Source organism: Myxocyprinus asiaticus, chromosome 45, assembly GCF_019703515.2.
Source record: "Myxocyprinus asiaticus isolate MX2 ecotype Aquarium Trade chromosome 45, UBuf_Myxa_2, whole genome shotgun sequence".
NCBI classification, from domain to species: domain Eukaryota; kingdom Metazoa; phylum Chordata; class Actinopteri; order Cypriniformes; family Catostomidae; genus Myxocyprinus; species Myxocyprinus asiaticus.
The window spans coordinates 1695632-1712364 of record NC_059388.1 but is presented as its reverse complement, the minus strand read 5'-3'; the positions used below and the strand labels follow the sequence as shown (position 1 = coordinate 1712364).

Sequence of the window (16733 nt, the reverse complement as noted above, 5' to 3'; positions counted from 1 at the left end):
TGGGAACCAACTCCAGGTCCAATAGCCCAGTGAGAGCTGGCTCTAGGACGGATGAGGCTTGCAATGCTTGCACTTGGATGGACGAGGCTTGCAACGCTGGCTCTTGGACGGACGAGGCTTGCAACGCTGGCTCTTGGACGGATGAGGCTTGCAATGCTGGTTCGCTGGCCTTGGCAGGCGTGGGTGTTGGCTCGTTGACCGTGGCAGGCGTGGCCGTTGGCTCGTGGACCAGAGGCGAACCTGTGACATGGCATGGAACAGACTGATGCTTGGCTGTGACATGGCATTGAGCAGACTCAGGTGTGGTTGTGACATAGCATGGAGCAGACTCGGGATCTGGGGCAGAAGGTGGCGCAAGCTCTGCGACCATGATGTGGCACTCTGGCTCGGTGACCATGACGTGGGACCCTGGCTTGGTGACCATGACGTGGGACCTTGGCTCAGCGACCATGATGTTGGACTCTGGCTCGTCGACCTTGATGGAGAATTGTGGCATGGTACCCTTGATGGTGGAGTCTGACGTTGTGGTCATGACGGTGAACTCTGGCATGGTGGCAACTGTAGGAGTGCTGGCATACTCCGTTCCTACAGTGAAGTTGGATCCACTCAGCTGTAGGGCAAAGTCAAGGTATTGAGCCAGACTGAGGGTAATCCGACCGCCAGGCTCACTCAAGCCTGCCCGGAAAATGTCTTTGAGGGCGATCTCATTAAAACCAACCTGGTAGCAAAGTCCACAAAAATCAGAAACATAATCCTCAAGGGGACGATTCCCCTGACGTATCTGCTGGGTTCATAGTGGGTCAAGTATTCTGTAACGTCACTTGCAATGACAGGCAGATGAAGACGATGATGAAGTGAAGAACCCAAGTGCAGTTTATTTACAATGTGAAATCCAAAACCAAACAAACATAAATTACTTCCAAAAACGTGAATCCAAAACATAAATGACTTGACTTGACTAGACAACGTTACACCAACGGTACTTGACACCAGACAATGGCAAAAACGAGTGCTTAAATACATGGACATGGGCAAACACATGACAATGACAATCAATCACAAGACAATCAAACAATGAACCAATGAAAACAAGACACATGAACAGGGGAAACACATGACAGGATCACATGAGGGAACAGGAAATCAAATGACATGAACACATGACTATAAAACAGGAACTAAACTATTAACATAAAAGACATGAAATCAAAACATGAACAAAAACATACTTAAACGTGACACAGTTTATATACCTCTTTATTCCTTTATTTGACAAATAACTGAATAACTGTTCATGAACCCTCGCGGTTATCCGGATATTACAAACAGTTACTGTGCAAATCCCTAATCATTAATTCACATTACTAAATTTGAGAGCTGGAAAGTTTAATCAGATATTATCAATACATTTATACAGTATATAGCTGAGTTATTGAAATAACATGGAAAATAAAATTTCCTGAAAATGTCTCCTAAAGGAAACGTGCAAGGAGAAAAGCAGAGGACCTAATACAGAGCCTTGTGGCACTCCATACTTAACTTATTTAATGCTTTTATGGAGATTGGCAGATGTGGTCACTATGAACCTAAAAAATTATGTTTTTGTACATTATCACTCGGTTACAGTTTATTGCGGAATAAACAAATTGAAACCGGAAAGGCTATTGCGTTATTGTTGTTTTGGGCATAATATTTGCATGCATAATACATATTCGGCTATGTGCTCAAATATTTACAGGTAATTAGACTCTTACTGTCACTGACATACATTACATAATAATTCATTGATAAGTTTTCACTGTGAAACAAAAAATCTTCAGAGAGCATCCATGCTTCTTACATTGGAAAGAATGGTCAAGCATACATAGCGCCTGTATTCTGCGTCATGCTGCAGACATGGTCTTTGAGTTTCAGTCGTGTTTCTCACAGTCCTCTCACATCACAGTTGTGTCAGTTTATCTGCTTCCTTATTCTAAACTGAATAAATGAATGAAAGGATATATTGATTAGAGTAATCAAAAATATTCCAACATCTTTCCATCAGGGTTCATAGGTTATGAAAACTGAAAAAAAAAAAAAAAAGAAAAAAATTGCAGGCCTCGAAAAGTCATGGAAGTTACTAGAATCTTAAAAAAGTAATGGAAATTTCTATTGTTAATCTAGAGTTTTCTAGTTAAGCTCAGTGTCAGTTTTTACACAGTTTTTATATTTTAGCCATAATATTATCTTTTGACAAAAATGTCCTTTTAAATGTAGCCAATATTTTGTCATGTCATATCCATTGATTGTAGTACATTTTACTCTGTTAAAACATGGAGAAGAAAAAAACAAAGAAAAAAGGAAATAAAATGTTCTTAATGCATTGTTTCTATCTTGCTGCATTTTTCTTGTCTTATTTTCCTCAACAGTATGTTTTAATGAACTTATTTTTATTATTGTTTTTGATGCATATTTTTAGTCACTTCTTCATTATCGTTGACAAAATCAAAAAACCCTTTGTCAATAAACATTTTCACCAGTAATTTTGTAATTTTACAAATGTTGCTCTTTGTGAGTGCAATGGCTATAAAATAAAAGTAAAAAGTCTTGAAAAAAAGTCATAAAAATGAATTGATATGGTATGTTTTGTTTGAGCAGATGATTACTAATAAAGTTTAATCACTCTCTTCAAACAGATGTTTGGAGCACTCACAGCGATCCCTATCAAGGTGCCTCATGTCAGCTCACTACAGCGACTCGCCGGACACTCACCCAGCGTGCTACCTCAGGTAGTGCAATACACTAAATAAATGCTTCAATGTCAATGTTTTACATTTAGATACATGTCTTAAAGTGCCATATTTTTTACATTTATTTCCATATTGCAAAGGGAAGACAAAAAAAAAAAAAAAACATTTAATAAAAATAGTTGTATATAATACAGTTGGGAAATGCCTTTTGTTTTCATTTAATAGAAAATACAACTAACAAATCTTCATGAATTAATTGAATTGAATTAATTAATAAATCTACAAACAAAGTGCATATGAACTTTAGTTTGTTCTTCTGTCTATATGACTAGAGAGAGGCAGTACAGAAAAAATAAAAATGAATTGCCATATACAACTGTTTTCATTGATGTATTCTATTATTCCTCCCAAGAGATTAAAATACTTTTACCCATAGACAAGACTTATCTGGTGTTGGTATCTCCTGATGGACTTAACCAATGGTTCATGTGTCTTCAGGTCAGGCCAAAGACCCTCATTCCAGACAGCCTTCCTCTCAGCCCATGCAGCGATTTGCAGCAGTCGGGTCAGATGTGGAGCGTGTCACAGGGCAGGGCTGTGGTCAGTCCCAAGAGCCAGGGCGCATCTCTGCCCACTGCCAACAGCACCGTCAGCCACGACAGACTGTCCAACACGCAAGAGGACAGTTCCTCACCACCCCTGTCCATGCCTGGTGCATCCAGCACCTCCGCCAGTGCCGGTGTGGCGTACGCCATCATCTCAGCGGCCTCACCCGCAGCACACGGGGTGTCAGGAGTCACTGAAGCAATTAAAGTTCAACCGCTGATCTTTAGTCCAGACAGCAAGGTCAGAATATCTCTCATCACCTACTCAACTTTCCCAATAAACACTCAAAATAACGCTGTTCATCTGGATAATAAATCAGTGCTGAACTTCAGTGAGTGTCACACTGGCCTTCTTTACACCTGTTGGTGTTGGGCGTAATCTGATTAAAAAGTAATTAGTTACTGTAATCCTAACTTTTTAGTCAAAATGTAATGTAACACATAACATTTTTATTCATGTTATCAGATTATAATTTCTGACTTTTAAGTTAATTATTTTTAAGTACATTACTTGGGTTACACATGTTTCCAAAATAATATTATTTATGTAGAATATATTTTAAACATGAATTATGTTCATATCTATATGTATGTATGTTTGCTTGCATTTCTATGACCACGTCTGGCATCATTTTCAAGTAACTTTCTGAGTAACTCAAAGCTTAAAGGTGCAATATGTAATATAAAAAAAGAAAAGAAAAAAGAAAAATATATCACGATGGCCGCCTCGGTGTGGAGCGCTTCTATTGTTTTGCTATTTTTGTTTGTTTGTCCTGTGTTTAGTAATCTTTTTCAGTCAGTTTTACCAGAGACGAACTGCTGAACATTCGACAGCATACACCAGTCAATCTTTTCCTGGATTTTGAATATTCGGACGTTTTGTTTGACATTTTAGTCGGAGGCGTGGCTGTGTTGTTTAAACGCGCTATGAGACGCAGGCGAGGGAAGCGAGCAGGCACGCTGGTCAAACTCTGTCAGCGGGGCTTTCGAACAACGCTGCCGAGCATTCATCTAGCGAATCTCCACTCTCTCCCTAACAAAACGGACGAACTACATCTCCTCACCCACACAAACAAGGACTTTTCAAACTCTGCTGCCTTGTGCTTCACAGAAACCTGGCTTAGTGAAGCCATTCCGGACAGTGCGTTACATATGCCAGGCTTTCAGCTGTTCAGAGCGGATCACATCGCGGAGTTAACGGGGAAAACGAGAGACGGTGGAACATGCTTTTACATCAATGAAAGTTGGTGTACAGATGTAACAACGTTAAAGAAGATGTGCTGTCCTAATTTGGAAGCACTCTTTATTAACTGTAAGCCTTTCTACTCCCCACGGGAGTTTTCCTCGTTTATTCTGGTGAGTGTGTATATCGCGCCAAACGCGTGTTTGAATGCCGCACTACAACAGCTGGCTGATCAAATCACAGACACGGAACAACAATACCCGGACTCAGTTATTATTATTCTTGGGGATTTTAACAAAGCAAACCTCACACGTGAACTGCCCAAATACAAACACCACATTACATGCCCAACCAGAGACAGGAATATACTGGATCATTGCTACACAACAATAAAGGATGCATATCGCTCTATTCCTAGAGCAGCTTTGGGACTATCTGATCACTGTCTGGTTCATCTTCTTCCAGCCTACAGACAGAAATTAAAATCTGCTAAGCCTGTATTAAGGACTTTAAAGAGATGGACCAACAAAGCAGAGCTGGAACTAAAGCCTGCTTTGACTGCACTGATTGGAGTGTTTTTGAGGCTGCAGACACCAATCTGGACGAGCTCACAGATACTGTTACATCATATATCAGTTTTTGTGAGGATATATGCATTCCTACTAGGACTTATTTAACATTTAACAATGACAAACCATAGTTTACAGCGGAACTCAGGCAGCTTCATCAGGCCAAAGAGGATGCTTACAGAGTTGGGGAAAAAGTCTTGTACAATCAGGCCAGGAAAACACTGAATAAGGGAATCAGAGTGGCTAAAAGAAGATACTCTGAGTAGCTGAAAAACAAGTTTTCAGCTAACGACCCTGCATCAGTGTGGAGTGGCATGAAACAACTTTCGAATTACAGGACTCCTGCCCCCAACCCTGTGGTGGACCAACAACTGGCTGACGACCTGAATGTGTTCTACTGTAGATTTGAAAGACCCAATCTCACACCCCACACCCACTCTGACCTTCACTTCACACAAACACCAACACCTCCTGCAACCCCCTCCTCCCCCTCCTGCTACTCAACTGGCACTTAAGATCTGTGAAGATGATGTGAGCCGTGTCTTGTGAAAATAAAGGATAAGGAAAGCACAGGGCCCAGATGGCGTTTCACCTGCATGTCTTAGATCCTGTGCTAACCAGCTGGCCCCCATCTTCACACAGATCTTCAATAGATCACTGGAGTGTTTGAAGTCCCATGCTGCTTCAAACGTTCCACTATCATCCCCATCCCAAAGGAACCAAAAATCACAGGACTTAATGACTACAGACCTGTCACCCTGACGTCTGTGTCATGAAATCATTTGAGAGACTGGTGTTGGCCCACCTGAAGAACATCACTGGACCCTTTCTCGATCCCCTTCAATTTGCTTATCGAGCAAACAGGTCTGTGGATGATGCAGTCAACATGGGATTGCATCATATCCTGCAACATCTGGACAGACCAGGGACATATGCAAGGATCCTTTTTGTGGACTTCAGTTCGACTTTCAACACCATCATCCCAGCTATACACCAGAATAAATTACACCAACTCTCTGTTCCCATGTCTATCTGTCAGTGGATTACCAGCTTTCTGACGAACAGGCAGCAGCTTGTGAGACAGGGGAAACTCACTTCCAGCACCTATAGAATCAGTGCTGGTGCTCCCCAGGGATGTGTGCTCTCCCCACTACTCTTCTCCCTCTACACCAATGACTGCATCGCCAAGGATCCCTCCGTCAAGCTCCTGGAGTTTGCAGATGACACCACTGTCATCGGCCTCATCCGAGATGACGATGAGTCTGCAAACAGTAGGGAGGTTAAACAGCTGGCTGTCTGGTGCAGTCAAAACAACCTTGAGCTGAACATGCTCAAAACAGTGGAGATGATTGTGGACTTTAGGAGGAACACCCCAACACTGACCCCCCTCACCATTCTAAACAGCACTGTGGCAGCAGTGGAGTCATTCAGGTTCCTTGGCACTACCATCTCACAGGACCTGAAGTGGGAGACCCACATTGACTCCATTGTGAAAAAGGCCCAGCAGAGGTTGTACTTCCTTTGCCAGCTGAGGATATTCAAACTGCCACAGGCGCTGCTGATACAGTTCTACTCAGCAGTCATTGAGTCTGTCCTCTGCACTTCAATAACTGCTTGGTTTGGTTCAGCTATGAAATCAGACATCAGAAGACTACAAAGGACAGTTCGGACTGCTGAGAGGATTATTGGTTGCCCCCTGCCCCCCTTCAAGAACTATACACTTCCAGAGTGAGGAAAAAGGCTGGAAAAATCACTCTGGACCCCACTCACCCTGCCCACTACCTTTTTGAACTGTTGCCTTCTGGCTGATGCTTAAAAGCTCTGAGCACCAGAACCGTCAGGCACAGGAACAGTTTTTTCCCTCAGGCTATCCATCTCATGGACAGTTAAATTGCCCTATTGAGCAATAACTATGTGCAATACACAGTTTAGTCTTTCTTATATTTATCAAACACATCCAACCTCTTCTGCCATTTCATTCCTCTAAAAAAAAAAAAAAAAATAGAAAAATCATTTGCACTGTACAAAACAGATTTGTAATTACATTGTACATAACAGATTGTATTAGATTTGCACTACCCATGTGTATGTGTGTATGTATGTATGTGTGTGTCTGTACGTATGTGTATAATTATTTTTTATTTTTTATTATTATCTATGTCTTGCTGCTGTTTTTGTATTGTTTTTGTATTGTTGTACACTGGAAGCTCCTGTCACCAAGACAAATTCGTTGTATGTGTAAGCATACTTGGCAATAAAGCTCATTCTGATTCTCATTCTGATTCTGATTTACTGTACTAAAGCATAACATTATCATAATATGTTATCAAAGATTTAGGAAACATGCTAAGTTGAAATACTGGCTTCTCCGAAAACAATGCTTCAGCCAGTATATTCTACTTTGAAATGTCCATTCTGGGCCGGAATTTCTGTTTGTGTTTTGGCCTGTGTGATCCCGCCCACTGCCCATTTCCCAATAGTATTTCAACACCCCGGGTTGCCAGATTTAAAACAAGTTAACGGGCAAACACAGTGTGCTGCAGCCATGGAAGCCAGCAATACATCTAGCTAACATTGACATAGTTATAAAAAATCCACATGAGCTGCTTTATAATTTGCAAACAATAAAAACATTGCAAATGTTTGATCAACTTACAGTGTAAGGCTCGTCGCTTGCCATTGTCAGTTTGCTTGTTCTTGTTGCGTGTCCTCAACCTGGCAACCTGCATGAGCTTGGAGTCTGGGGAGGAGGGGGTGGGGGAGTCAACTCTATCCAATATTTTGAATTTGGACTACAGTACCCATTTTAAACGCAGCTTTATAGAAAATCATACCTTAATGTCTTTAACCTTGTGTAACTAAGACCCCGTATACAGCTTGTATTAAGCTGTTAATGTGTTTCGGGTGATCTGATCACATGTGGCCCGCACTATACAGTTCAGTCATGCCAACCTTCGGAAAGATTTAGCATGTAACGTGGGTATGATATGTTGACAGGATATTGGTCTTGGTGGACTTGGTGGACTAGATCTGCTACGCCTCTGCAGCAGAGCAAGTATGGACACTTGTTACTGTTAGAGCATACACAGAAATACTGAGTTAAGCATGTGGACATGCTGCTGTTGCTGCATAGTTAGACAAAATGTAAGACATGCTGCATCGAGCATGCAGGACATGTTGCTGCACAAACAGACATACATAGAATCCCCATGTAGCAGATCTAGACAATTGGAGCTGGGTTTCAGAGAAAAACGTGCTGCAGTGAAACTGGCTAATCTGCAAAACTGAGCTATTTAAATGTTAGACAAAGAGAAAGACATAAGTTGATTGGCTACCAGATTACATGTCAAAGGACCAATCATCTTAAACCATGCGAGCCAATTGCCTCAACATGTCACCTGTGAGTGAGTCGATTGGCTAACAGATAACAAGATCAGTTTGCACCACATAGAGTTATATGGCTGAACTTCAGTCTTGTGTTAACAGGGTCCAAAAACATTTTGTGATCGGATCACAAAAACCACATACGGAGGTACACACATCACATTTAAGGTGTGAACCGTTTATCCATCCTGAATGCATCCCAGACATCAGCAAAGCCCCACCCCATCACCTGTCAATCAACCACCAAGAATGTAAACTTTGCTGGTTACATGTGGCTTTAAAAGGAAATAACCAATCGAAAATGTAAAAAGTGAATACATATGCAGGCTCGAGAACTTGACGGATATTCTTAACTGAGTCGTATATCAACATGCAGTGACAGATGAGAAGCACACACATCGGAATATCAGTTAATACAGGTAATTCTAAAATAACTGACAATTCTGCTCAAATTGTCGCATTTGTGGTTAGATTACATTTCAACTGCATTAGAAAAACAGTGCAATGTTTTTTTTTTTTTTGCGCTTTGACCCCGTTTCCACCTGGTATAAAGATGCGTTTCGGGTGATCTGATCATATGTGGTCACCCCTAAATTCAGGTCTAAAGAGGCCTAAAATGTTTTGTGATTGGATCACAGAAACCACATACTTTGCCTTTAAAAGAAAATAACTGTCCGATCGGAAAATTTAAAAAAGCGTATACATAAAGAATCACGAGAGCTTCACGGATCTTCTTTAGTGTGTCAGAAATCAACACAGATGACAAGCACGAACACCTGAAGCTCCTTTAATACAGGTATTACACGGAAATAATGGATAATTCTGCTTGCCGTTGCGTTTGTGTTTAGATTAAATATTTTTAAATATCTTTTCTGACTTTGTTGCGCTTTATTGTCATGCAGTAACACACTGACATAGTGATTGATGTATGTCATCATGAAACAGAGACCCTCCCCTCTGAATCCGAACACAAGTGTCACAGGAGACGCATTTAAGTCACCAGGTTTAAACAGCAATGTTTCTTACCTGACAACATGTGAACAGATCACCCGAGATGCATCTTAATACCAGGTGGAAATGGGGTCTTTGTCTTTTATAAATTTTTTTGCAGTTTATCATCATATCATGCAGTAACACACTGAGATATTGTTTGATACATTTCGTCATGAAATCAGAGACCCTCCCCTTAAAAACCTAAGACAAGTGGTCACAGGAGACACATTTGAGGGACCAGGTATAAACAGCAATGTGTCTCACATGACCACATGTGATCAGATCACCTGATGTGTCTTCATACCAGGTGTAAACGTGGTCTTAGAGGATGCAATCAATATGAAACATGTTCAATAAAGTTTTTATCTATTAGCTGAATTGTATTTTGAATGGTCTTTAACAGCCATAGTTTTGACTCTAATATGATTAGATATATTTTAATACCATCAAGTTGAGATTGTCATCTGATTATTTAAAGCTGTTTAACATGTTATTCCAGGTTATAATCATTCAGCCACAGATTCCCAGTAATTCAAGAAGTTCTCCAGCCTCACAGACTGACAGTCCTGTAAAGGAGCCAAGTCCTGATCCCTCGACTCCAGCCAAAAAGAAAGAGGAGGATCCAGAGGTACACTAAAGTCTAGTCTTGACTGTTACTTTAAAGTCTGATCCACATTCAGAGCTCAACAAAAAATATTTTTTCTTCTTGCCCAGTTAGGTCAGTACTTTTACATACCAATCAGGCCAGGATTTTTACTTGCCCTGCCAACATTTTCTCTGGCCTCACCACAAAAAATGGTTTTATTTTGCCAAAAAAAAAAAAAAAAAAATTATACATTTTTTAATATTAAGTTTTCTTCAACATTGGCAATAATAGCTGGAAAATATCAAGCTGAACCATGAAAGCCATATTCTTAAACACACTTTTGCTGGAAAACAATGACATACGATGTACAAAATTGATGGTTTGTCATTTTCAACCCGTTCTTACTGATGCTTCCAAGACTGTCACAAAAATTCTGACAAAGCCTTATCTGTTAGCCAGCTAGCTAATGTTGCCTTGGTGACAAGTTTAATGAATTCACAACAACATGCAATACATCACTGAAAACGTCCTGGTTACTTTTATAACCTCCATTCCCTGATGGAGGGAATGAGACATTGTGTCGATGTAGTGACACTAGGGGTCACACTTGGGAGCCCCAAACACCTCTGCTTTTAAAAAAAAATGTGCATGCCACTCCCCCGGACATACGGGTATAAAAGGAGCTGGTATGCAACCACTCATTCAGGTTTTGTGCTGAGGAGCCGAGACAAGGTCCCGGCCATTTCAGCGGGTAGATCAGCATTGTGGCAAGAGGGACACAAAGTCTCGTTCCCTCCATCAGGGAACGGAGGTTACGAAAGTAACCAGGATGTTCCCTATCTGTCACTCACTCGACGTTGTGTCGATATAGTGACACTAGGGGTCCCTATACAAATGAGTGTCAAACGGTCCTTCAGGAACAAGTCGACTGTCCAAAAAATAGGGATGGTCTAGCCCAGCCGTGGCCTCTTTTCCTCTTTTTTCTCCCCAAAAAGAGTAGAATTTGTTAACCGACTTGGGGCCATAAATGTCTATGTCGGGGGGGTGTCACTCCCAAGGGGAAGACACCGCGGAGACCACACCCCGCACAGAGGTGTCGTGAAGAGTGTGAGGTCTGAGAACCACGTCTGGGTGGGCCAGAAGGGTGCTACTAGGACGATCTGCTCCTCGTCCTCCCTGACCTTGCACAGGGTCTGTGCAAGTAGGCTCACTGGGGGAAATGCATATTTGCATAGTCCAGGGGGCCAGCTGTGTGCCAGCATGTCTATACTGAGGGGTGCCTCGGTCAGGGCGTACCAAAGCGGGCAGTGGGAGGATTCCCGGGAAGCAAACAGGTCTACCTGTGCTCGACCAAATTGACTCCAAATCAGCTGGACCACCTGGGGGTGGAGTCTCCACTCTCCCCTGAGCGTAACCTGTCGTGACAGCACGTCCGCTGCGGTGTTGAGGTCGCCCGGGATGTGAGTGGCTCGTAGCGAATTGAGGCGCTGCTGACTCCAGAGGAGGAGACGGCGGGCGAGTTGTGACATGTAACAGGAGTGTAGACCACCTTGACAGTTGATGTACGCTACCATTGCCGTGTTGTCTGTCCGGACCAACACGTGCTTACCCTGGATCAACGGCCGGAACCTCCGCAGGGCCAAAATGGGACGGTAGACGGCGGTTGTGACGACAGCCATGCACACCTGACATGTGACCCAGAGAACAAGGAAACCACTCTTTTGTTGAAGTTTTGGGTACCGCAGCCTCTTGGGCATGCGGCGAAAAATGAAACAAAAGATTCTCCTCCCGGCCCTCCACCAGGGGATGGAGTGGTCTGTCTACCAGTTCCGTAGAAGCGGGTCTCCTCATCCCTGGGTCGCCCGTCTCAGGGGCGCTTCGAAGCCTTCCTAGGGTTCTTGGCGGCCGGCCATGAGACTGCGGTGGGCTCCATGCCAGGGCCGGGCCGCGGGGGTGGGCTGCGGTGGAGCCGGTGCTGTTGCTGCAGGAGGACACCCTTGGCGAGCAGACGGGGTGCGGGGTCTTGAGCCGCACCGGGGCAGGATATGTTGAATGACCTCCGTCTGCTGCTTCACCGCTGAGAAATGCTGAGCAAAGTCCTCGACGGTGTCCCGAACAGGCCAACCTGGGAGATGGGGGCGTTAAGGAACCGTGCCTTGTCAGCCTCTCTCATGTCGACCAGGTTGAGCCAAAGGTGGCATTCCTGGACCACCAGGGTGGACATTGCCTGCCCGAGAGACCACGCTGTGACCTTCGTCGCCCGGAGAGCGAGGTCGGTCGCCGAGCGCAGTTCCTGCATCAATCCCAGGTCAGAACTACCCTCGTGCAGCTCTTTTAGCGCCTTGGCTTGGTGTACCTGCAGGAGAGCCATGGTGTGCAGGGCGGAGGTAGCTTGTCCAGTGGCACCGTAGGCCTTAGCCTTCAGAGACGACGTAAACCTACAGGCCCTGGATGGGTGCTTCGGGCACCCGTGCCAGGTGGTGGCACTCTGCGTGCACAAGTGCACCGCGAGCGCCTTATCCACCTGGGGGATCACTGAATACCCCTTGGCCGCCCCACCATCAAGGGTAGTGAGAGCGGGGGAGCTGAAAGATCGGGACTGGGTAGTAAAAGGTGCCCCCCATGATCTTGTCAGCTCCTCATGCACTTTCGGGAAGAAAGGAACCGGGGTGGGGCGCGGCCATGAGCGGTGCATGCTCTTTTGACGTCAGAGTGGACGAGCCCGCTCTCCGATGCTGCGCTCGATAGCTCATCATCTTCCCGGGCCCTGAATACAAGGTCGAACTCACCCTGAGACGAGCTGGCGGTCTCATCCGAGAGCCTGACCGGGGCAAGCAAGCATGCAGAGGAATGGGAGGTCCGTGGGGGGTTACCCGATGGAGGTGGTCCCATTTGAGTCCCCAGTGCTAACCGACATGGCCTCATACCCATAGGTAGAAGGACTGAGGCGGGGAGCCGCTGTGATGTCTTGCTTTCTTACGAAGGCAAGCCGTGACCGCAATGTTGCCATGGTCATGTTCTCGCAATGAGGACAAGACCCATCCACAAACAAAGTCTCCACGTGGGCAGCGCCCAGACATGTAAGACAGCGATCGTGGCCGTCAGAAGCAGAGAGATAACGACCGCAACCAGGAATAACACACAAGCGGAAAGGCATTTTTAAAAAGAAGTTCCGTGTGTGCCGCTCTTTTAGAATTGAAAATATACTCTTTTAGAATATACTCTTTTTTTGTTGTTCTACCGAAGCGCCCAGGGGTGTTCTCTGCACTCCACGGGTGCAGAGGGAGAGAAGACACTGAAATGCGCTGTAAATCCAGCAGATGAGGTGAATGAACTCGGCGGATGAATTCAGCTCAATGAACAGAACCGATCAGCTCCGAAGAGAAAATCTGAATGAGTGGTTGCATACCAGCTCCTTTTATACCCGTATGTCCAGGGGAGTGGCATGCAAATTCCACTCGCCAATTCCCATTGGCCTTTTTTCAAAAAGCAGAGGTGTTTGGGGCTCCCAAGAGTGACGCCTAGTGTCACTGCATTGACACAACGTCGAGTGAGTGACAGATAGGGAACCAAATTTATTTTGTTTTAGGGATTGGTTAAATTAGAAGTTAATAATACCCTTCTACTTTTGGATTTTTTGTTTACTTGCTACTATGTGCCTCAAACAAAAATCTTTAATATCTTTTAAAGATGCAGTGTCATGAACCTCTCAAACTTCAAATCCAGTGACATGGTCTTCTTCAAAATGGCTCATTGTAGCATCTTGGCACTTTGCAAATGATGCATAATGTGGCCAGGGAATTTTTGTCCACATCAAGATTTTAGATTAAAATATATAAGAGGAGGTATATATTTTAGGTGCTGTAACTGGCCACCATTTCACCATTTTTAATCACCTTTTGCCTTCACTAGTTCATTTTAAATGGTCCTGCAGAGAGATAAATGAACTTTTAAAAGTATAAATATTCCATGTAGTCTTTAAGTAATTAATAATGAGCTTTTGCAGGGCTGGTGCTAGCTATAGTCAGACTCGGTAATTGCCTAGGGCCTCTGCATTTCTGGGGGCCTCCAAAAGACATTGGCCCTCATTCATGAAACACGAGCAGAACGAATGTTTTTGTAAATTGTTAGTAAAGCTGGTCTGACGTAAATTTTTGGATTCATGAAAGATTTCCCTGCTCCCAACCATGTGTAAATCATGCGTAAGACATCCGAACGTGTTGGATTCTTTCAGACAAACTGCCATGACTAAATTTTAATAGAAGTAAAATTAAATAAGTAATGGAAACAATAATTACTAATTAAATTGTGAAATTAACCTTAAAAAAATAACATAAATGATAAAAAAAGAAGAAGAAAAAAAGCTTTTTGCTGCTTGCATTTATTTTTTCAAAGTATAGTTTTTTTCCCCCAACTCTGCTTATTTCCAATAGAAGTTCTTGACATGGGTTTGCATTTGATTTTCTCGAGAGAAATAATAATAATAATAATAATGCCCTCTAACGTGACTGGCTGGAATGTTTTTTTTTTAAATAAGCTCTATTATTTATATTTCATAATTTAGTATAGGCATCGCTAAATCACGTTCAGTTGATGTATGGTCAGTGGTAAACCATAAATGAACACATCAGGGGCAGGTGTGTAAACAATACAACTGAAAAAAAAAAAAAAAGAACGAGCCCGCACACTGTCGTATAGCTTTTAAATCTGCAATATCTTACAATGTTTCGGTCAAAGACCTTCTTCAGGCATTCTATCAATTCTTTTGAAGATTGTTCCTGTTACAAGTATATCCCTGTATAGTCTTGGATTTACTCGAGAAGTTTCTCCAATGATGCTGGCGATACACTCAACTGAACCAGAGAAGGACATCCTTCTGTGACCTGTCGGCATGAACTGAACATTTTTTACACTAAAGCTTCATGTCAAACCATTTGTATTAATCTTGGACTGTTTAATTCACAAAAGAACCTCTGATGACAGCTAAGATGATTGTAAGTTCCTCACTTTCTTTTTAGAGTGTTTGCTAAATCAATATTTTACGATGTGAATGCAATAAAAAAAAAAAAAATATTACTGTTCGCATAGATGTTAAAAGCTTCCTATTCTCATTTACTAGCGAGTCTAAAGCTTTCCTTATATGGCGTTCTGATGGGCGTGTATTATGATAATTGTGAATGAACATGCATGCGTGCTCTATTAATGAACGTTTGGAGTTCAATTACATGCACAAGTTGTACTAAAATATCTGGGGAATACGGAGCGTTTGTGAATCCGGCGGAAAGTTTTCGGGAAGCTCAATTTTACATGGAAATTACTCCCAGTTCTTTCGTATATGTACGGAATTTTCAGGAATGAGGCCCATTGTATTTGAACTTGGTAGTTGGCCGTAGGCTCACAGTGTTGTGCCGATTTTCCAAAACGTAGGATGGCAGGGGAAGGCACATTCATATTCACAAGAACAGTGCTTCCTGATTAAACGTTCAAAATCTTAAACGGATAAAGCGTATAGTTTTGCCTGGCACAGCAACGCGTCCTGCACGCATAGCTCTCGACAGCATAAAGGCCTTTTCAAACGCGATGCGATTATGAGAGGTGAATCACGGGCGAATGACCCTTTCCCATAGAAAGCTAAACGAATGTTCACCGAATATTTTTTTTTATTTTTTTTTTTTTCAGTTTTTAAGGCATTTGATGCAGATGAAATAAAAATCTTCACTGCTGGATTTCAGGATTTCTTCTTCGAGTTACTTCAGCGTTTAATGTTGGTGATCAAAACAGCTTTCTGTGCTTTAGTACCACCAGTTGCACTGGTTCTGGTAACTGCAACAGCTTCAGACACATGATATAAAGCTTATATATGCTGTCTGGCCAAAAAAAAAGAAAAGTCACCGTTTGTATTTTATAGTTATAGATACTTAAGAGCCTATGACTGGATCATTATCGCAGTGATTAATATGTTTCAGCTTCAATTCTTTTAACCTGCATCAAGCAAAGAAAACAACTATGGATATTGCTGAAATCACTGGAACTGTCCAACGCTTTATTAAAACCTGGAAGGATAGTGGTGAACCGTCAGCTTCACAGAAGAAATGTGGTCAAAAAAAAATCTTGAATGATCGTGATCAGAGATCACTAAAACGCTTTAAGTCACATCATAAAAAAATCAACAGTAGAACTCACGGCTGTGTTTAATAGTGAAAGTAAGAGGATTTCCACACGCACTATGCAACGAGAACTTACAAGATTGGGACTAAACAGCTGTTTGGCCACAAGAAAGCCACTTGTGAGTGAGGCTAATCGGAAAAAATGACTTCAGTTTGCTAGGGAGCATAAAGATTGGGCTGTGGAGCAATGGAAAAAGGTAATTTGGTCCAGATTTACTCTGTCCCAAAGCAATGGGCATGTCAGGGTAAGAAGGGAAGCACATGAAGCGATGCACCCGTCATGCATAGTGCCCACTGTACAAGCCTCTGGAGGCAGTGTTATGATCTGGGGTTGCTTCAGTTGGTCAGGTCGAGGCTCAGCAACGTTATGAGGCAATAAAATGAAGTCAGCTGACTACCTGAATGTACTGAATGACCAGGTTATCCCATCAATGGATTTTTTCTTCCCTGACGGCATGGGCATATTCCAGGATGACAATGCCAAGATTCATCAGGCTCAAATTGTGAAAGAGTGGTT

The 16733-nt window shown here is 42.8% G+C and overlaps 1 protein-coding gene across 2 annotated transcripts in view; it reads left to right on the top strand.

The window, feature by feature from the left end:
* The window catches only part of LOC127435326 (PHD finger protein 21B-like), a 111842-nt gene that overhangs the window by 77880 nt on the left and 17229 nt on the right, over positions 1-16733 (top strand). For both annotated transcript variants that reach the window (XM_051688733.1, XM_051688732.1), the window contains exons 3-5: positions 2676-2768; positions 3228-3575; positions 9963-10091. In XM_051688733.1, the coding sequence (XP_051544693.1) occupies positions 2676-2768; positions 3228-3575; positions 9963-10091 (570 nt within the window). The remainder of the gene's footprint in view (positions 1-2675; positions 2769-3227; positions 3576-9962; positions 10092-16733) is intronic.